Source organism: Amblyraja radiata, chromosome 15, assembly GCF_010909765.2.
Source record: "Amblyraja radiata isolate CabotCenter1 chromosome 15, sAmbRad1.1.pri, whole genome shotgun sequence".
Taxonomy (NCBI): Eukaryota; Metazoa; Chordata; class Chondrichthyes; order Rajiformes; family Rajidae; genus Amblyraja; species Amblyraja radiata.
Genome location: NC_045970.1, coordinates 37,439,422 through 37,461,793, shown reverse-complemented (window position 1 = coordinate 37,461,793; position 22,372 = coordinate 37,439,422). Strand labels below are relative to the sequence as shown.

Genomic DNA, 22,372 nt, shown 5'->3' with positions numbered 1-22,372 from the left:
GTCAGTAATGTGCTTTTGTTGCGTGCTAACTAGTCTGCGAACATGATGACAATCATGCCATCCATAGTTTACAGATACATATTAAAGGGAATAACGTTAAGTGCAAGATACGGTCAGTAGAGTCTGGTCAAAGATAGTCCGCAGGTCTCCAGTGAGGTAGATAGTATTACTGGACTGCTCTCTATTTGTTGATAGGATGATTCAGTTGCCTGATAACAGCTGGGAGGAAACTGTGCCTGAATCTGGAGATGTGCATTTTCATACTTCTATACCTTTAGCCCAATGGGAGAGGGGAGAAGAGGGAGTGGCCAGGGTGCGGCTTGTCGTTGATTGTGCTGGTGGCCTTGCTTTGGCAGCGTGAGGTGTAAATGAAGTCAAAGGGAGTGAGGTTGGTTTGTGTGATGATCTGATCGTCAGATTGAGACCATCAGATTGAGTGATCGCTTTGCGAAGCACCTACCTTCAAGCCGCGAGAGTGTTCCCTAAACTTTCAGTCGCCTGCCCCTTTAAGTCGCATCCCAGTCGGACTTCCCTAGGGCTTCCTGCTCTGCTGCTACAAACCCCACTGTAAGCTTGAGGAACAGCACCACGTTTTAATTCTGAAGGAGGCTCCCAACCTCAAATGTGTAGGAATACTGCAGATGCTGGTTTACACCGAAGATAGACACAAAATGCTGGAGTAATTGAAGAAGGGTCTCAACCTGAAATGTCGCCCATTCCTTCTATCCAGAGATGCTGCCTGTCCCGCTGTGGTACTCCAGCATTTTGTGTCTATCCCGACCCGAAATGTCACCTATCCATGATCTCCAGAGATGCTGCTTGACTCACTGAGGTACTCCAGTATTTTGAGTGTTTATTTTAGTAAACCAGCTTCTGCAGTTCTTTATTTCTACATTCTTCCTTATTTTAATTGATAGATTAAAATATTTAGCTGCCGTAGGAGGTACTTGAGGCAGGTACTAACAAAGTGTTTAAGAACCATTTATACAGGTACATGAATAGGCCAGGTTTAGAGGGATATGGTCCAAACACAGGCAGGTGGGACATGTTGGTCGGTGTGGGCAAGTTAGGCCTTTGGCCTTGTTTCCACACTGTATGACTCCATGACTCTTTCCAGCTTATAAAACAACCCATCAGATTAAGGAATTTAAGAATATCCTTTAAGAACATCCAGGGTTTAACTAGCTGGTGGAACCAACAAGATTATTGATTAATTGATAGATACAGCATGGAAACAAGCCATTCGGCCCACCAAGACCACACCGGCCATGATACTAGTATTATTTTATTCCACTTTCGCATCCACTCCATGCACATTATGGGCCAAGTAGCCAACAGACTCGCACATCTTTGGGATGTGGGAGAAAACTGGGGCTCCCAGAGGAAACCCACGGGGTCACAGGGAGAACATGCAAACACCACAAGGACCGCACCCGAAGTCAGGATCTAAACAGGGTCTCTGGCGCTGTGTGGCAGCAGCTCTACCAGCTGTGCTGCCCTAATCTTAGTTCTGAAATTTTGACCAGCCCCAGCCTCTGTAGCTCATTTTGAGAGAAAGTCCGAGGATCCCAGACCCCCTTTGTGTGAAGAAGTGTCCTGACATCGCCACTGAATGATCTGGCTCTCGTTTTAAGGTTGTGCCCCATAGTTCAGGACTCCCCACCAGAGGAAATAATTTTCTTTATTACCCCATCAAATCCCTTAATCACCTTAAGCACCTCAATTATATCACTCCTTAATCTTCTGCACCCAAGGGAAGCCCAACCTAATCCATACAATCTGTCCCCATAATTGAAACCTTTTAGCCACATTATCATTCTGGTGCATCTGCACTCTGGCCCCAACTCCTCTCTGAGGTTCATGCCCACAACCCAGTGTAAACCTCTAGATGTGATTTAAACAGAGCTTTCAACAACTTACTTTTTACTTTAGAGATCCAGCGTGGAAACAGATCCTTCGACCCGCTGAATCCGCTTCGCCCTTCGATCACCCGTTCACGCTAGTTCCACATTGTCCCACTTTCTCATTCGCTCCCCACATATTAGGGGCAATTTATAGAGGGCCGATTGACCTATAAACCCATACATTTTAATGATGTAGGAGGAAACCAGAGCACCCGGAGAAAACCCAGGCAGTCACAGGGAGAACGTGCAAACTCCACACAATCATAATACCCAAGGTCAGGATCTCTGGTGCCGTGAGGCAACGGCTCTAGCTGCCCTAAAGCTTAAAGAAGATTGCAGGCAAGAACCATGTCACTAAAAAGACCCACACGGTCACACTAAGAATGTTCAAACTCCAGATACACGCACCCACTCTCACACACCACACCCAAGCTCAGGATCAATTCCAGGTTTAGTTTAGGAAGGAACTGCAGATGCTGGTTTAAACAAAAGATAGACACAAAAAGCTGCAGTAACTCAGCGGAACAGGCAGCATCTCTGGAGAGAAGGAATGAAGGATCTTCACCTGAAATGAATACCTTTATTTGTCATTCAGACCTTTCGGTCTGAACGAAATGCTGTTGCCTGCAGCCATACATGTAATAATAACAAAACACAATAAACACAAATTAACATCCACCACAGTGAGTTCACCAAACACCTCCTCACTGTGATGGAGGCAAAAGTCTTAGAGTTACTGTCTCTTCCCTCCTCTTCTCCCTCTGCGCCGAGGCGATACCCCACCGGGCGATGGCGGCCCGGGGGGTGGTCGAAGCTGCCCGCAGCTGTTGCAACGGGTGCTCCGGAAAACAGGCACCAGCCAGTGACCTGCGAGCTCCCGACATTGTCCTCCACCGGCCCGCGGCCGAGCCCAGGATCCAGGTCGCCGCCGCCTCAGCCGCCGTAGCACCGTCTCCGCTCCGCACCGGGCCGCCCACAAGGCAGCGTCTCAGCCCCGCACCGGGCTGCCCCCACGGGAGCACCTTCCAGCCGGTAGCCGTGCCGGCCGCACAGGAGTGTCTCAGCTCCGCACCAGGCCGCTCGCTCGGGAGCGCCTTCCAGCCGGTAGCCGTGCCGGCCGCACCGGAGTGTCTCAGCCCCGCACCGTCCGCCCTCACCGGAGCGCCGAGTCGTGCCGCTACCCGGACGTCGCCACAGCTCGAAGACGGCCAGCCTCGCGTTGGTGAGTCCTGGCTGGCTCTACCTCCGGACCCTCGAGGTCGGTCGCAGGTTGGAGGCCGCCAGCTCCGCCATTAGGCCTCAGCGCAGACGGGGGAAGAGAAGGGGGATACGACAAAAAGTCGCATTCCCCCGAAGGGAGAGACAGAAAGCTCTGTTTCACCCTCCCCCCCCACACACATAACACCACCTAATAACCAAAAAAATTACTAAACTAGACAAAAAAAAACGACATAAAAAGTAAAAACAGACAGACTGCAGGCGAGCCGCAGCTGTATCACAGCGCCGCCACTTCCGGAAATGTGACCCATTCCTTCTCTCCATAGATGCTGCCTGTCCCGCTGAGTTACTGCAGCTTTTTGTGTCTATCTCCAGGTTTAGTTTAGTTTAGGGATACAGCATGGAAACAGGCCCTCCTGTCCACCAAGTCTCTGTCAACTAGCTCAGAACGACACCTTGGTTGGCATGGAGAAGCTGGGCCAAAGGGCCTGTTTCTGTACTGCATGACTCTATGACTCAGTTATAAACCAACCAATCAGTCAGTCAATCATACAAAGTTTGTGTCGCCCATTAAGCTGTCTCAGGCCACAAGATGGTAGTTAATACCTAAAGTGCGAAAAAGAAAAACACTCATAAAACAAGGCTGTCTTGTCTGAATTTTGGGCTGAGGCACAGTAATAGAACATAGAACGTAAAAACATTACAGCACAGGGTCAGGCCCTTCGATAGACAAAGTCTATGCTGAACACGGTGCCAAAATGAACTAATCGCCTTTACCTGCACGTGATCCATATCCCTCCATGTCCCTGTCTAAAAGCCTCTTAAATGACACTATCATATCTGCCTCCACCACCACCCCTGGATGCATGTTCAAGGCACCCACCACCCTCCGTGTGAAAAACTTGCCCCACACATCTCCTTTAAACTTCCGCTTGGGTAGCTTACAACCAAAAGGTATGAGCATCGAACTCTCCAATTTTAGGTGACCTCTAACTAATCCGCCACTGACTCCAGCACTTTGTGCCCTATTGTCCTTTAATCCTTTCCCCTCATACCTTAAAGCAACACCTTCTAGCCTTTGACATTTCTACCTTGGGGGGGGGGGGGGGGGGGGGGGGTCTTGGCAGTCGAACTTATCTGTGCCTCGAATAATTTTCTATATACTTCTATTAGGTCACCCCTCAACATCCAGCATTATGGGTAGGGGGTAAAGTGAGAAGCCTTGGAAATGGCAAGGCATTTCATTCACAGTAGTAAGGTCCCTTGTGCAATAGGAAAGCATTCAGCAGCAGAATCAACATGAAAGACAGATGTCTGTTGATGCAAATGTCTAGATCATTTCTCATCCCTGTCACTTCTGGAGTTATTTGGTGGGCCTCCCCAGTGGAAGCTTATGTTTTGCCATTTGACCTTGATATGCCTTGATTGATCTTGTGTGATTTATTGGTGATTGTGACCTTTCCCTTTTACGGGATCACAATTACATTGTTTAATTATGACATCTCGGGTCATTACACTGTTGAAAGAAAACGATGGCACGTAAAAGCTTTATACTTTCAGACATATGTTTTTCATTCTCTTAACCCTTCGCCCTCATCAATTCTTTACTTTCGTTAAAAAAAAAAAAACCATTGCTCTCAAATAACTGCCTTTAGAGGGCAAAGAAACTCCCTAAATGGATGAATGCAAATTAAGTGTGGATGTGGGTTCAAAGAGCGATCGTTACAATTTACAACACCCATGTGGAGGGAGAAATTGTGGAAAATAAAATTCCTTTTTATACGCTCCTATGATCTTGCAGCTGTGCATGTCAGAATCTGCCACATCACCAGCGAGTATGCCGGCGCGATTAGTAGACTCGTTACGTTTTCCCGGAGTCGTGGCATACATGGCCGACACCATTAAAATGTCCCATCATACAGTCGTAGAGTCTCACTGCACAGAAACAGGCCCTTTGGCCCAACGTGTCCATGCCGACCAAAATGCCCCACCTATGCAGGTCCCACCTGCCCGCTTTTGGCCATATTCCTCTTAAGCTTTCCTATCCATGTACCTGCACAAATGTCTTTTAAATGTGTGTTATAGTACGTGCCTCAACTACCTCAACTACCTCCTCTAGCAGATCGTTCCACATACAGTATGTACCAGCCCCATGAAAAAGGTGTCCATCAGGTTCCTATTAAATCTTTCTCCTTAAACCTATGTCCATTGGCTCTTGATTCCACTACTATGTGTGTTCAGTCTATCAATTCCCCTTGCAATTTTTAGCCCTCTATAAGATCACCCCTGTTAAAACCTAAAGACAAAGTGCTGGGGTTACTCAGCAGGTCAGTTTAGTTTATTGTCACGTGTACCGAGATACAGCGAAAGGCTTTTGTTGTGTGCCATCCAGTCAGCAGATAGACAATACATGATTACAATCCACCCATTCACAGTGTATTGATACAATGATAAGGGAATAACTTTTAGTGCAAGGTAATGCCAGCAAAGTCTGATCAAGGATAGTCCGAGCGTCACCAAAGAGGTAGATAGTAGTTCAGCACTGCTCTCTGGTAAGGCGATTCTTCAGTTGCCTGATAACAGCTAGGAAGAAATTGTCCCTGAATCTGGAGGTGCACTTTTTCCACACTTCGATACCTTTCGCCTGATTGGAGAGGGGAGAGGAGTTCAGGCACCATCTCTGGAGTACATAAATAAAATCTGTTTCGGGTTAGGTAATTTCTTTAGTTTGAACCAAAACATCACTTATCCATGTTCTCCAGAGATGCTGCCTGATCTGCTGAATTACTCCAGCACTTGGTGTCTTTTTTTTGTAAACCAGCAACAGCATTTCCTTGTTTAAGAAGGAACTGCAGATGCTGGAAAATCGAAGGTAGACAATAATGCTGGAGAAACTCAGCGGGTGAGGCAAAGAAGGGTTTCGACCCAAAACGTTGCCCATTTCCTTGCTCCATAGATGCTGCCTCACCCGCTGAGTTCCTCCAGCATTTTAGTCTACCTTCAGCATTTCCTTGTATCGTTGTCTTTTCAATATTGTTATAGTGCCTGCTTCAACTACCTCCTCTGGCAGCTCGTTCCACATACCACCACACTCGGGGTGAATAAGTTGCCCCTCAGGTTCCTATGAAATGGTTCCCCTCTCACCTTAAATCAATGTCCTTTGGTTCTTCATTCCCCTGCTCTGGATAAAAAAAATAATATCTGCATTCACCCTTTATGCTTAGGTTTAGGGTTATTATTGTCATATACTGAGGTACAGTGAAAAGTATTGCTTTACATGCTATTCAAACCAATCAGATAACAATCAAGCCAAACAAGACACCATTGTTTCTTAAGAATACAGTCTGTCAGTTTCACCTTGGGTGGCCATAGAAAATGACAAGCAATTTACTTCCACTGATACTTGTGCAATGATACTATTAACTAATGTAACATACAGCCTTTAGCATTTTTAACTTGCAGTATTAAAAATAAATTTTTGTTAATTGGCCTCTGTAAATTGCCCCAAGTATGTAGGGAGTGAATAGGAAAGTGGGATAACATGGAATTAGGATGTAGAGAGGAGGTTTCCATCATTGGGAGAGTCTAGGACCATATAACCATATAACAATTACAGCACGGAAACAGGCCATCTCGACCCTTCTAGTCCGTGCCGAACACATAATCTCCCCTAGTCCCATATACCTGCGCTCAGACCATAACCCTCCATTCCTTTCCCATCCATATAACTATCCAATTTATTTTTAAATTATAAAAACGAACCTGCCTCCACCACCTTCACTGGAAGCTCATTCCACACAGCTACCACTCTCTGAGTAAAGAAGTTCCCCCTCATGTTACCCCTAAACTTCAGTCCCTTAATTCTCAAGTCATGTCCCCTTGTTTGAATCTTCCCTACTCTCAGTGGGAAAAGCTTTTCCACGTCAACTCTGTCTATCCCTCTCATCATTTTAAAAACCTCTATCAAGTCCCCCCTTAACCTTCTGCGCTCCAAAGAACAAAGCCCCAACCCGTTCAACCTCTCTCTGTAACTTAGTTGCTGAAACCCAGGCAACACTCCAGTAAATCTCCTCTGTACTCTCTCCACCCTGCTGACATCCCTCCCATAATTAGGCGACCAAAACTGTACACCATACTCCAGAATTGGCCTCACCAATGCCCTGTACAATTTCAACACTACATCCCAACCTCTACACTCAACGCTCCGATCTATAAAGGCCAGCACACCAAAAGCTTTCTTTACCACCCTATCTACACGAGACTCCACCTTCATGGAACCGTGCACAGCCATTCCCAGATCCCTCCGCTCACCTACACTCCTCAACTCCCTACCATCCACCATGTACGTCCCATTTTGACCTGTCCTGCCAAGATGCAGCACCTCACACCCATCAGCACCAAACTCCATCTGCCATCCTTCAGCCCACTCTTCCAACTGGCATAAATCTCTCTGTAGACTTTGAAACTCTACTTCATTACCCGCAACCCCACCTATCTTAGTATCATCCGCACACCCACCAATCCAATCCACCACACCATCGTCCAGATCATTGATGTACATGACAAACAACAGTGGACCCAACACAGATCCCTGTGGCACCCCACTCGTCACGGGCCTCCAACCTGACAAACAACCATCCACCATTACTCTCTGGCATCTCCCATTCAGCCACTGTTGAATCCATCTTGCTACTCCACCATTAATACCCAACCATTGAACCTTCTTAACCAACCTTCCATGAGGAACCTTGTCAAAGGCCTTACTGAAGTCCATATACACAACATCCACTGCTTTACCCTCATCAATTTCCCGAGTAACATCTTCAAAAAATTCAAGAAGATTAGTCAAACATGACCTTCCAGGCACAAATCCATGTTGACTGTTCCTAATCAGACCCTGATTATCCAGATGCTTATATATATTATCTCTAAGTATTCTTTCCATTAATTTGCCCACCACTGACGTCAAACTAACAGGTCTATAATTGCTAGGTTTACTCTTAGACCCCTTTTTAAACAATGGAACAACATGCGCAGTACGCCAATCCTCCGGCACTATTCCCGTTTCTAATGACATTTGAAATATTTCTGCCATAGCCCCTGCTATTTCTACACTAACTTCCCTCAATGTCCTAGGGAATATCCTGTCCGGACCTGGAGACTTATCCACTTTTATATTTCTCAAAAGTGTCAGTACTTCCTCTTCTTTGATCCTCATAGTTTCCATAGCTACTCTACTTCTTTCCCTTACCTCACATAATTCAATATTCTTCTCCTTGGTGAATACCGAAGAAAAGAAACTGTTCAATATCTCCATCTCTTTTGGCTCTGCAGATAGTTGGCCACTCTGACTCTCTAATGGACCAATTTTATCCCTCGTCATCCTTTTGCTATTAATATAGCGGTAGAAACCCTTCGGATTTACTTTTACCTTACTTGCCAAAGCAACCTCATATCTTCTTTTAGCTTTTCTAATTTCTTTCTGAAGATTCTTTTTACATTCTTTATACTCCTCAAGCACCTCATTTACTCCATGCTGCCTATAACTATTGTAGATCTCCCTCTTTTTCCGAACCAAGTGTCCAATTTCCCTTGAAAACCATGGCTCTTTACAATTTTTACGATTTCCTTTCAACCGAACAGGGACATAAAGATTCTGTACTCTTAAAATTTCACTTTTAAATGTACTCCATTTCTCTTCCACATCTTTCCCATAAAACAAACTGTCCCAATTTACTCCTTTTAAATCCTTTAATCCGCTTTAAAAACAGTTTCTTCCCCTCAGCAATAAGAACTCTCAATTCTGTCCAATAATCAGACAATAATATGACTTTTGATGTATACAGTGTCTTGTCTATGGTCTTTGTTTGTTCTTTTGCACTATGTATTGTTGGTGAGATTTGTGATTTGTGATGTGGTATGGATGCACTTTATTACAGTGATCTGTGTTATTAGTGGTATGTAACAAAAGCAGTGTACCATCATGTACCGAACCCAAATACCACCAACCCTGGTTGCGTGGCAATTAAAGATTCTATTCTATTCTTTCGCATCTCCTCAAAGTTAGCCTTTCTCCAATCAAAAATCTCAACCCTAGGTCCAGTTTTGTCCCTCTCCATAATTATATTGAAACTAATGGTATTGTGATCACTGGACCCGAACTGTTCCCCAACGCATACCTCTGCCACCTGACCCATCTCATTTCCTAACAGGAGGCCCAGTACCGCCCCTTCTCTAGTAGGTACTTCTATGTATTGTTGCAAAAAACTATCCTGCACACATTTTACAAACTCCAACCCATCCAGCCCATTTACAGAATGTGTTTCCCAGTCTATGTGTGGAAAATTGAAATCTCCCACAATCACTACCTTGTGCTTACTACTAATATCTGCAATCTCCTTACATATTTGCTCTTCCAATTCTCGCTCCCCATTTGGCGGTCTATAATACACCCCTATAAGTGTTGCTACCCCTTTCCCATTTCTCAGTTCCACCCAAATAGCCTCCCTAGACGAGCCCTCTAATCTATCCTGCCAAAGCACTGCTGTAATATCTTCCCTGATAAGCAATGCAACACCTCCACCTCTTGCCCCTCCAATTCTATCACACCTGAAGCAACGAAATCCTGGAATATTTAGTTTCCAATCACAGCCCTCCTGCAACCATGTTTCACTGATCGCCACAACATCATACTTCCAGGTGTCAATCCAGGCTCTAAGTTCATCCACTTTTCTTACAATGCTCCTAGCATTAAAATATACACATTTAAGAAACCCACCCTCTCTTATTCCCTGATTATTTTCTTTTTCTTCTCTCTCCCCTGCATTTTGGGTCAGAGTGCTACCATTCTCTGCCTCCTGCCTCACACACTGACTGCTAGCTTTCCCAATTTGAGACCAGAGGACATAACCTAATAAAAGGACACATCTTTACAAAGGAGATGAGGAATTTCTTTAGTCAGAGGGTGGTGAATGTGGAATTAATTGCCACAGACGACTGTGGAGGCCAAGTCATTGGGTATTTTTAAGGCAGAGATGACAGATTCTGAATTAGTAAGGGTGCCAAGGGGTTACGGGGACAGGAGAATAGGATAGATCGGCTAAGATTGAATGGTGGAATAGACCTGATGGGCCAAATGGCCTACTTCTCCTGCTATGATTTATAAACTTACTAACATGAATTAGTGTGAACAGATGATTGATGGTCAACGTGGACTGGTGCTGAAGTGCCTGTTTCCATGCTGATTCTCAAAATTTTTTTTTTTTTTTTTTTTAAACTCTCAAACTCAGCTTGGCACTGGTCTTAGGAGGCCAAATTGCAGAACAGGTAGAACATGGTACAGGTATGCAAGGTATATCATGAAATCGCTGAAAACTAAGCATTTCTTTCATTATTAATGTACATTGAAAATAATAAATACCATTGCTTCATTAAGCATGTCAAAAACTAGACGCATTTTGGAAACCAAAATTAAGGAAACATATACAGACACAAAGTGCTGGAATAAGTCAGCTGGTCAGGCAGCATTGCTGGAGAACATGGATAGGTGACGTTTTGGGTCGGAACCCTTCTTCAGACTGATTCATACATTCATAAGCCATAGGAGCAGAAATAGGCCATTTGACCCATCACATTTATTCCGCCATTCAATCATGGATGATCTATCTTTCAAACTATGCGCGCTTTATACCCGGGTGGTCACATGGTGCGGCGCTCAAATGACGCGCCGACGCCTTACGTGCGGCGCATAGTTATGGACGTTGACGCACGGTGACGCATAATAAATTAGCATAGGCAATGTTCGTGCGTCATCGTGCGTAACCATGCGTCACCACGCGCTAAACGTACGCCGTCAGTACATCAGCGTGCGCAAGGGATACATCACGCAAGTGGTGCGCAAGGATTTTGAACATTCCAAAATCCTGGGTCGCCGCGTGTTACCGCGTGTCATTGCATACGCCACCACACCTCACCACGTGCAATGCGCGCATCACGCGCTCGTCACGACGCATCAACCAATTTTTAGGATGTTGCGTAAATGACGCCCAAGTGGGACATGCCCTTTAGGCTGTGTCCTCTAGTCCTAGACTCTCCCACTAATGGAAACATCGATTGCAGGAGTGGAGGGAAAGAAAGCTAGAAGAATGGAGGGCAGGACAAGGAATGGTAGTCATAGCTGAATCAGAGGGGGAGCAGTAAGGGAGGGTCTCACAGATCTCCTGGAGAGAGGACAACTTCTTCCAAGTAGACATAGCCTGAGGGCATTTTGCAATAGAAATGTAGAAACAAGAGACTCCAAGTGCTGATTTACCAAGGAATTACACAAACTTCTAGGGTAATTTAATGGGTCAGGCAGCATCCATGGAGAACATGGATAGGTGATGTTTTGGGTTGGGATCCTTCATCAGACTGATTGCAGGAGTGGGTGGGGAAAGAAATTAGGATGAGGGGAGGGGAAGGAAATAAGTGATGGTTCCCACATTGGGAGCCTTTGATAGCATTGTCAATACTCATGATTTAATCACCACTGGACACAGGGATTGGTTATTCATAAGGTTTCACTTCTTTCTGCCTAAGTGACATTGATGGCAATGTAGGGTTTCAGGAGCCAAGTGAACATGAAACTATATCGTCCGTACTGTGAACCAAATAGCAACAGTAGGCAAGATGCTGATGTAAGAAGGCTGGCAATTTTTTGGAGGTATATCTCAAACTTCCCGCTCAAACCAACAAGCTCCGACCACCCCCATCCCCCTCCCAATTCCTGTCCTGCGCCCATCCACAAACCCCATCTCGCCATCATCCATCCCCATCCCCACCCCCAGCCTATCCTACGGCGCATTTCCATCCTGCCCCCATCCCTACCCCACCTCCATCCCCCTCCCATCCCCACTCCTTCCCATCTTCACCTCCAGCCCATCCCCATCCCTGTCCTGCCTCCATCCCCATCCTGTTCCTGCTCCTGTTCCTCATTCCCATCCTGCCCCCTGCCCTCTAACCCCATTCCCATCATCATCATCTTCAACCCTCACTCCCCAACCCTCCCTTGTTCAGGAAATAAATCTAATTGTCTCTTAAACCACTTTACATTTAAATAGTTTCACCTGGTAAACTGAAGTAAGAGTGTTTTTTATTACAACCTTTCCTAACTCCAAACTTTCTGGCAATATTCTTATGTTTTAAATTCTCTTCATGGCTAAGAATGTTAAGTGAGTTGCTTTAAGATGAAGCACCATTTTAACTCATCTTATAATGCCAGCACACATCTCAGCAGCTTATAATTTGTGAGGTTGACCCGTTAAGGTTAATTCCCAAATGCAAACAATAAATTTGCAATTCGTACGAGGCTAATAGCATTAAGAATCGATCTTGCTCCCTATTAATCTTGGCGTACCCTTTCAGCTCTCCGATAACAGGAACAACAACTTACTTTTTTTAACAACACTCTTATTTAATGTAGTTCTATGTCCCAAGTTGTTTCACAGGAACCACATTAGAAGATGTTACAGCAGACGTCCAAAAGTTTAATGAATGAAGCAAGTTCTTAAAAGGAAAGTCTTAAATAGAAAGAGAGGAACAGAAAGGGTTAGAGAGGAAATTCCTGAGCTTGAGGCCCAGGTAGTTAATAGCATATCTACCAATGATGGAGCTATTAAAGTCAGGGATGTTCAAAACAGGAGAAGCACAGGGATCTCAAAGCAAGAGAAGACTGCAGAGCTGGAGTATACCCAACTCCCCTTTCCCCTAGTTGCCACTCCTTTGTATTGCTCGATGTTTGAATAATATTTTGGCTGCTTAATTTCAGTTTAGTTGATTTTAGTTAATTTCAGTTGATTTTAATTTACTTAGTTTTAGTTAATTTTTGTTGATCTTAAGTTTGCTTGATTTTAGTTGCGTTTAATGTGTACCGAGGTACAGTGAAAAGCTTTTTGTTGCGTGCTATCCAGTCAGCAGAAAGACCCCATACATGATTATATGAGGATTTAATTTTCGATTGCTCTCTTGATCCAGTTCTTATGTCCAAACATTGCAACAAACACTAAAATTCTTCCAATAAAAACTCTTTGTTTTTGGAAGTTTAATTTAGTGTCACGTGTACTGAGGTACAGTGAAAAGCTTTTTGTTACGTGCTATCCAGTCAGCAGAAAGGCGATGTATATGATTATAATCGAGCCGTCCACAGTGTTTAGATATAGGATAAAGTCCAATTAAAGATAGTCTGAGGGTTTCCATTGAGGTCGATGATTAGTCCTCTGATATCACATCAGAAATGCAGGTACTTGTGGTGGGAGAGTTAACTGCCCACTGCACATTCCCAGCAGAAAGGAGAAAATGAAGGGGGAGCTTTTTCTCCTTAGTTGAAGCAGGTTGTACAGTTTAAACAATAATGTGGCTGCAGAGTCGAGATTGATTAAAATCACATCAAGGTGAGAGTTCACCAGCACAACGTCACTAATGCACTAAAACGCAATTCCTGTTTGGTGAAAATTACCGTATTACCTAGAGTTAAGCTACGACTGATGGAGGAGCAGGAGGAATAGGAACTGGAGTGGGTCACACTGCACCTCGGTCCTGCTCTACCACTCAATACAATGAGATCTTGCGACCAACTCCATTTTCAATTATTCAATGATACATTGTCACATGTACCTAGGTACAGTGAAATGCTCTGTTTTGCATACAAACCAGTAAAACCATACAGCAGACCTCACCTAGGCAGCACACAAGTGTTGCCACATTTCCAGTGCCGACAAATTACAAAAGGTCACCGAACAGTCCTACCTTCTGCCTGTTGCCGCAGGAGGCAGGTAGTATCGCAATGATTATGAAACATTTGGACAGGTACATGGATAGACAGGTTTTGAGGGATATAGGCCAAACGCAGGCAGGGGGGACTAGTGTAGACGGGACATGCTGTTTGGAGTGGGTAAGTTGGGCTGAAAGGCCTCTTTCCATGTTGCATAACTCCATGACTATTTGGTCAGAGAAATGAATAGGAAAGGTGTAGAGGGATATGGGCCAAACGATGGAGAAACGTGACTAGCTTCGATGGGGCATCTAGGTCGGCATGGTGAAGGGTCTGTTTCGGTGCCGTACAACTCTATGAATTCACAGTTCCAGCCCAGAAAAACAAAATCGCAAACTTATAAAGTTAGTTCCCAAGCTTGCAGGGAATGTTATATACTTGCTGCTCCATATTGTTAATCCCAGGACTGAGTTACCCTTGCATTTAGTTCCTCTCATAGTTTTTGACTACTTTCTCAAAGCCTACTAGCCATCGAAGTAGCATAATTCTATGTCCATCCCCATGTGTGCATGGTTATCACTTACTTCACACTAGGCTGTTTGATTGATTGAAAGACACAGCATGGATTCAGGCGCTTCAGCCCAGCAAGTCCACACTGACCATCGATCACTCGTTTAAACTCATTCAATGTTATCCCACTTTCATGTCCATTCCCTACCGGGCCAATTTTTTAAAAGCCAGAAGGTGGTGTATCTGTGGAATTCATTGCCACATATGGCTGTGGAGGCCAAGGCATTGGGTATTTTTAAAGCCAAGATTGATAGGTTTTTATGGGTGTCAAAGGTGACAGAGCAGGCAGGAGAATGGGGTTGAGAAGGAAAAATAGATGAGCCACGATCGAATCGGAGTAGATGCGATGGGCCGAATGGCCGTATTCTGCATCTATGTCTTATGATCATAACTTACAGATGCCAATTACCTACAAGCCTGCACATCTTTAAGATGTGGGAGGAAAGTGGAACATGTTTGCCAACTATAAATTGCTGATTGCTACCAGCATAGACAACAACTCTGTATTAAAAGTAACTTTTCCAGCCTCCTTATGATCAGATTCTTTGTTATTTGAAATTGTGGATAGATTTTATGACAATATTCACCAACACATGACAGTAATATTTTGTAACATCATTATTTAATACTTCAGAGCAGGAGCTATTTAGTACCACTTGCTCTCCATATATAATTATTTAAATATGTTGCAAGGCTTATGGCATCCGAAATCCCAGTACTTTAAGTGCAGTTAACACAAATGTTTTGCAGATTTCCCAGTTATGTTGACAAACTGCAATTGATCAACAAAGTCATTGTGTTAGTGCAGGGGGGTGGGGGTGGAGGGGGAGGAGGCGGATAGATCATTTTAAAACAAAATTACTTTTTGGTTTCACGACGCGATCCCAACCTACACCATATACAAATGAACACCACTGTATTGAGTTCTTTACATACAGGAGGTACACCTCACCTATCTGGTTCATTCTGTGCAACTTACACAAGATACATTAAGTATATTAAATGCAAACTGTAGACCACATTCAAAATGGACATACATGATACTTGTACAAAATATACCGTATGCGCACCAGGAGAAATTGTCCTGTCAAATGTAACCTGTACACAGTACACATCAAGCACACTGGTTACAACTACTACACCGCACGCAACTGCAAAACGAGAGGAACAAAACAGCCGCAACAAAGCAAACAGCAGGACGCCACATGCAACGGACGCACCAAATGCAACAGCTGCATCTCATCCCACTAGATGCAGCCGGTGCATCGCCTGCACGGCGGGTGCATCGCATGTCACGACTGCGCCAAATGCAACGGCCACGCTGCTTGCAACTGGGACACCTCACGCAATGGCCATACGACTCACACACCGGCTGCATCCCGAGCATTTGCTTCACAAGCTATTTAGGCTAAATTTCAAATGTTTCAAATTACTTCTTCCCTTCTCCTCTTTCCTCCCACTCCGCCACCTTCAAAGTAATGCAGAAAACCTGGAGGAAAATTCTTAAACCATGGCATTAAGTTTTTACTTGTAAAAATTGTCATAAGCCACCTGATTTGTAGGTGATTTGCTCTGACTTAATGATCACACCCGGTGCAACATATATAATTGGATACCACGGGATCGAGTTCTTTAGACACACCTGGTTCGCCACATTTAACTAGTTCACACTGTGCAGCTAATACAACAGACATTAAGTGCATTGAATGGAAATTCACACCACAATCGTGGTACATTGGACGGCAAAATATATGCCGTCTGCACCCAATGAAATGGTGTCGAATGTAACTTTGCACAATCAGAAATCATAGTTCAACTAACAAAATCCTCATTCCTTTACAGTCGTTGAGAGGGTTCGTGTTGGGAGTGGTTGTAGAAAAGGCAATGGGTTCAGCGCGGAAATCTTTAACACATTCAATGTACAAAGCCGACATAGCCGTCTCGCTGTCGCTCCACTCAAAGTTCTCCCCAACACGAACTAAAATTGTATTCAAATGGTCCCCATCTCCCGGCTATCAGCTCGGCCCACGCTGTTATTCATATTCATAGGTTAAATGAGCAGAACTAGGCAATTTGGCCCATCAAGTCTACTCCGCCATCCAACCATGACTGGTCTATCTTTCCCTCTCAACCACATTCTCCTGCCTTCTCCTCATAACCCCTGACACCCGTACTAATCAAACATCTGTAAATCTCTGCCTTATAAATATCACATTGACTTGGCCCCCGCCGCCTTCTGTGGCAATGAATTCCACCGATTCACCACACTCTGACCAACTAAATTGCTCATTTTCTAAACGTAGGTCCTCCTATTCTGAGACTGTGGCCTCTGGTCCTAGACTCTCCCACTAGTGGAAACATCCTCTCCACTTCCACTCTATCCAGTCCTTTCACCCTGGTCTACCTGTTATTGTGATGTTGCTGTAGGTGTTGGAGAAATGTTCTTTGATCAGGACGACCTGCATCTGTGACGCTTTCTCTCTCTGCAGTTCCAGCATGATGTCCGGGTGCTGCGCTATTTTACAGCCCTTCTGTTTGTCCATGGCGATGTCGCTTCGAACAATGTCTGAAATCGTAAACAAAATGCTCTTAACCATGCGAAATATAGGGTAGACAGTCAGAACCTCTCCCAGGATGGAAATATCAAATAATAGCGGGCATCGCTTTAAGGTGAGAGGGGCCACGGAGGGTTTAAAGGAGAGGTGCGGAGCAACATGTTTTACACACAGGGTGGTGGGTGCCTGGAGCTGCTGCAGGGGGTGGTGGTGGAGGCAGATGCCAGTGGCGTTTAAGAAGCTCTTATATAGGCACACGGATAGGCGGGGAGTAGTGGGATATAGATTATGTGTAGGCACGTGAGATTATTTTGGCATCACGTTCGGCACAGACATTGTGGGCCGAAGGGCCTGTTCCTGTGCTGCACTGTGCTATGGACGTTCTCGTCATTTGTAATAGACAATAGACAATAGGTGCAGGAGTAGGCCATTCGGCCCTTCGAGCCAGCACCGCCATTCAATGTGATCGTGGCTGATCATCCCCAATCATACGGTCTGGAGAAGGGTTTCGGCCCGAAACGTTGCCTATTTCCTTCGCTCCATAGATGCTGCTGCACCCGCTGAGTTTCTCCAGCATTTTTGTGTGGATCCCCAATCAGTGCCCCGTTTCTGCCTTTTCTCCATATCCCCTGATTCCCTATCTAGCTCTCTCTTGAAAGCATCCAGAGAACCTGCCTCCACCGCCCTCCGAGGCAGAGAATTCCACAGACTCGCCACTCTCTGTGAGAAAACGTGTTTCCTCGTCTCCGTTCTAAATGGCTTACCCCTTATTCTTAAATTTAAACGGTAATCTTTCCGTCAGAGAAAAAACATTCTCTAATCGCGTTACAAGCGAATTAACAAAATAATGTTCAATCTTACATCGTTCACATTGGATATCTTACCAAATAAAGGGCGACATCTTGCCCTAGTTCCCGACTCTCTCTGACCACAAACAACTATGATGGTGAACTCGCCACCTTTCAAAAGACACCCTGAACTATACATTTGGCTGAGCTATAAACGGCCTTTTGCCTATTGGCCAATGATTAGTTATTTCGGCAGCTCCTGATTAATCTAGGTCTCCAACATTATGATAATCTTGACAAAGATATAGCTTTACGGTGAGAGGGGCAACATTTAAAGGAGATGTGCTGGGCATTTTGATTTCAAACACAGAGTGACGGGGAGCCTGAAAGGCGCTGTCAGGAGTAGTGGTGGGTGCAGATACGATAGTAGCGTTCAGAGCTTTATTTTGCAAGACATTTGTTATGCGGGGAATGGAGGGAAAAGGTTCATGTACAGGCAAATGAGATTAGTTTAACCTGTCGTCATGTTCGGCAAGGACATTGTGTATCGAGCGTCTTGTGCGGTTAAGGGCAGATCTTTCTATTGTAACAGGGCACATATATAACTGTATTATGCAATGAAAGGTACAGGCGAATATATCTCAAATATGTATATATGTCATTATAAATATTGAGGTAAAATGTCTTGAGTGCCACCAAGCGCATGAAGTGTAATTAAATGCTTTATTCGTTAAATTTATGTTTTCTTTATCTAATATATAAATTCTATACGTTGATTTTGTAGGTTTGGTTTCTAGCGCTGTTTGGCCAGTTTATGAGGGATGTAGATTAGTTAAACCGAAGGGAGCGCTGATATGTGGAGAGGCCTTAAAAATCAAGAGGCATATACTGTACCGTCTTCGTAGTTTTTGAGGTAGAAATCCGGCCCCAGTTCTCCCCTGTGTTTCGCCAGGTTTCGATGATTCTGGAACTGCAGAAAATCCGTCCTTTTCCCACCGAACCAGAGAAAGGCAGGGGATAGCCCTCTCGCCAAGGTCACCAGCTTCTTGGAGCTGTGGAGAGCGCACATTTTCAGAAAGAGTCATTCATCTCGACCGCGTCTGTAAAATATCATGAGGGCTGCGCTAACTGAACTTTAATAGTGAGGGGCACGTCGACTTAGAGCTTTGAATGTCTCTGTGGATTCGTTGTTTTAGAATATTAATTTGAACACCTAAGTTTGAACAACCTGGACAACTAACTTGGATACATTTTTCAAATGGGGGGTTGTTGCGGGTGGTTTATGGTAGGGATATGGATAAATGTTACGGAGACTGCAAGTTCAGCTTCAGTCAAACTAGTAAATCAAAAGTTTCAAGCGCGGTTTAGTGGTAAGACGTATCTTTAAGGACGCTCATCTATTTCTGCTTGACCTTCAGTTGCAACGCACATGAAGCGTTTCTTTGTTTTCATATATTTTAAGAGTTGGGAATATTATACTGAACTCGAGTACAATATACATTGTTATACTCACATGCAGTAACTAGTATGAGCCATGTTAGTTACATCCCTTACGGTGAACGAGTTGCAAGTTATATTAAACAGTAACATCTACATCCCTCACGTGAACAAATACTCAATGATACAACTGATTTCACGCTGGATGTTCTGAATTTACATGGCCGCAAGAATTCTGCAAAGACCATAGTTTCCTGCGCGATGCAATTTAGTTTCAAGGTTTCAAGGTCAGTTTATTGTCACATGTACCAAGTAAGGTACAGTGAAATTTGAGTTACCATACAGCAAGACGCACAACCACAAAATCCGCAGTGACAGGGGTTCTGGTGGCTCGCTATTGTTGTGTACATTTTTTTTAAAATAGTACTTCAAAAACGAAAACCTTCAAGGAGATAAGTGGGAAGGGAATAGATAATTGGCAAGAAGAGATTGTTAAATTGACAACTCGAGTTTGCGGGCTTCTGTTAAATACCGCCGTGCTTTTATGCTTTACTAATTTGACATCTCACTTTTTTTAAATTAGGGTTTAGATTAACTGAAATTATAACTCGACAACGTTCTATAAACAACACAATTCTCTAAATATTACCGTTAATATTTTTTGATATAATTTTGGCGGTTACTAATCTCCACTTTAGTCAGTATTTCCTGATTTTAGGACACAAATCTGGTTTCGCTTTATCGAATTCGCCGACTATTGTTTGGTTTCCCGAAATTAAGTGGGATTTTTAAATCGTTCCGGAGTTTCAGACGCTGAGATTTTTTTTGTAAAGTAATTGTCCATCCTTAGCATCTTCTTGAACAAACCAGATCACAAATCGGCGGAATTAGAAAGGAAAGACGCCACGTCGAAATACACTGAAACGATTATGCGTTTTTGTTCTAATTAAAACGGGATATTGGACAAATTCGATGCCGCGCTCGTTTGAAAGTGAACCACACAGAATTGGTCGAATGAAAAAAAAAAATGGCCCATCAGTTCCAAGCGGGAAATCGTTCACCGGAGAGAAAGGAAATCGTCTCTTAACATTCAAACAAAAAATTTGCTTTCTTGTCTCACGGACAAAAATAGGACTCTACCTCAAAAAATCGATCCAACCATTGTGCAACACCGCCGGGTCGAGCTGAATGGATAGAAAGTTTTCGTTGACGCTCCGAATCGAACCCCTGATCTCCACGTCCAACAAAATGAGAGTCTTCATGCCCCTCCGGGCTTGGCTGGGACCTGCCGCCGTCGATTTCTGTTCCCCGACTTGAGCCGAAGCCGAGAGGCGAGCGAGCACGGGAAGAGATGCGAGCAAATAAAAAACTGGCAAAATCCCAGAGAGGTTGATTTGGAATATGGAGCCACCGGGCATTGTCGCTCAAGAGAGAGTGAGAGAGAGAGAGGGAGAGAGGAAGAGAGTCAATTCAAATTCTCCCAGATGGCAACTTTCAAGGCGGTGGGGAAGAGTGAATAATTTTTTGAATTCCCCCTGTGTGTGGTTTGTAATGTTTTGATGGCGTGGTTTAAATCTCCACGCCCCCAATGTCTCCAAGACTGCACGCCCCCCCCCCCCCCCCCTCCCCTCCCCTCCCCTCCCTCCCTCCCTCCCTCCTCCCCTTTGAAAAAGCCTCGACCCAAACTGTCAAGGCGATTAAAAGCCAATGATCCATCCATATCGCCGCCCCCACCCACCCCAAAAAATATACACAGTCTTCGACATGCCTTCACCGTGTGCGAGTGGGAATAAAGAATCTCGCTGGGACAGAAAAGGGTGTGCGATGTGGCGAACGCACACCAGGTCGGTCGCAGCAATTTATTTTTAGAAATACAGCATGGAAACAGGCCCTTCGGCCCACCGAGTCTACCCCGACCATCGATCACTCGCCCACACTAGATATACACTATGTTCCGGAGTAACTCAGTGGGTCAGGCAACATCTCTGGAGAATAAGGATGAGCGCTTTTTCCGGTCGGGACCCTTCTTCACACTGAAAGTGGGGGGTGGGGGTGAAGAGCTGGATCGACAAAAGACCAATCAGTTCACACTAATTCTACGTTTCTCGCCCACACCAGGGGCAATTTAGAGAGGGCCAATCAACCTCCTCAGCCGCACTTTTTTGGAAGATGTCGGAGGAAACCAGAGCAAACCCAGGCGGTCACAGAAGGTGCAAACAGACAGCACCCGAGGTCAGGATCGAACCCGGATCTCTGGCGCTGTGAGGCAGCGACTCTACCGGCTGCGCCACCCATTGTGCCATCCAAATGTTGCCTGTTCAGTTCCCGGGGACTTCGTATTCCCGCTTGGGTAGCTTACAACCCAACGGCATGAACATTGAGCAAAACACCAAGTGCTGGAGGAACTCAGCGGGTCAGGCAGCATCTGTGGAGGGAAATGGACAGGCGACGTTTCGAGTTGTTACACTTCTTCAGACTGATACGAACATTGAATTAGTCAACTTCAAATAATAACCTCCCGCTCCCCCTCTTGCTTTCCCGTGCCCCCACCCAACCCATATCCGGTGGCTCTCATTTCTCCCACTACCCCTCTCCCCCCCCACCCCCTACGTTCGCTTCTTCCCTTCTGCTTCATACACATCCCTCGTCCCCCATTCCCCCTCTCCCCCCCCCCCTCGTCCCCTTTCACCTACATCCCACCCTTCAGCTTTACATTTCACTCCTCCTCTTCTCCCCATATTAGACACTGTTTGTCTCCTTTTCACCCCTAGCCTTTGTCATTTACTCCACCCATCTGCCAATCAACCCCCCCCCCCCCTTTACCTGTATTCACCTATCACTTGCCAGATTTTGCCCTGCCCCCACCCCTGTTTTTCAGCCCCCCCACCACCCCACCCCCTTCGGAATACAATCTGTCTGAAGAAGGGTCCCGACCCGAAATGTCGCCTGTCCGTTCCCTCCACAGATGCTGCCTGACCCGCTGAGGTCCTCCAGCGCTTTGTGTTTTGCTCGGAATTCTAGCATTTACAGTTAGCTTGTGCAAAGATTCAAAGTGCTGGAGGTAAAACTCAGCGAGTCTGGCAGCATCTCTGGAGAAGAAGGGTGGGTGACGTTTCGAGTCGGGACCCTTCTTCAGACTTCAGTCCCCACATG

At 45.1% G+C, this 22,372-nt stretch overlaps 1 protein-coding gene across 1 annotated transcript in view; it reads right to left on the bottom strand.

Annotated features, from left to right (window-relative positions):
* hpse2 (heparanase 2 (inactive)) overlaps positions 1–20,763 on the bottom strand; it is a 168,486-nt gene extending 147,723 nt beyond the window's left edge. Inside the window, exons 1-3 of the mRNA XM_033034070.1 lie at positions 20,360–20,763; positions 18,677–18,834; positions 16,844–17,005 (exon numbers count right to left, since the gene is read on the bottom strand). Coding sequence (XP_032889961.1) covers positions 16,844–17,005; positions 18,677–18,834; positions 20,360–20,637 — 598 coding nt within the window. The 5' untranslated portion in view covers positions 20,638–20,763. The remainder of the gene's footprint in view (positions 1–16,843; positions 17,006–18,676; positions 18,835–20,359) is intronic.
* Between the last annotated feature and the right edge of the window lie 1,609 nt (positions 20,764–22,372).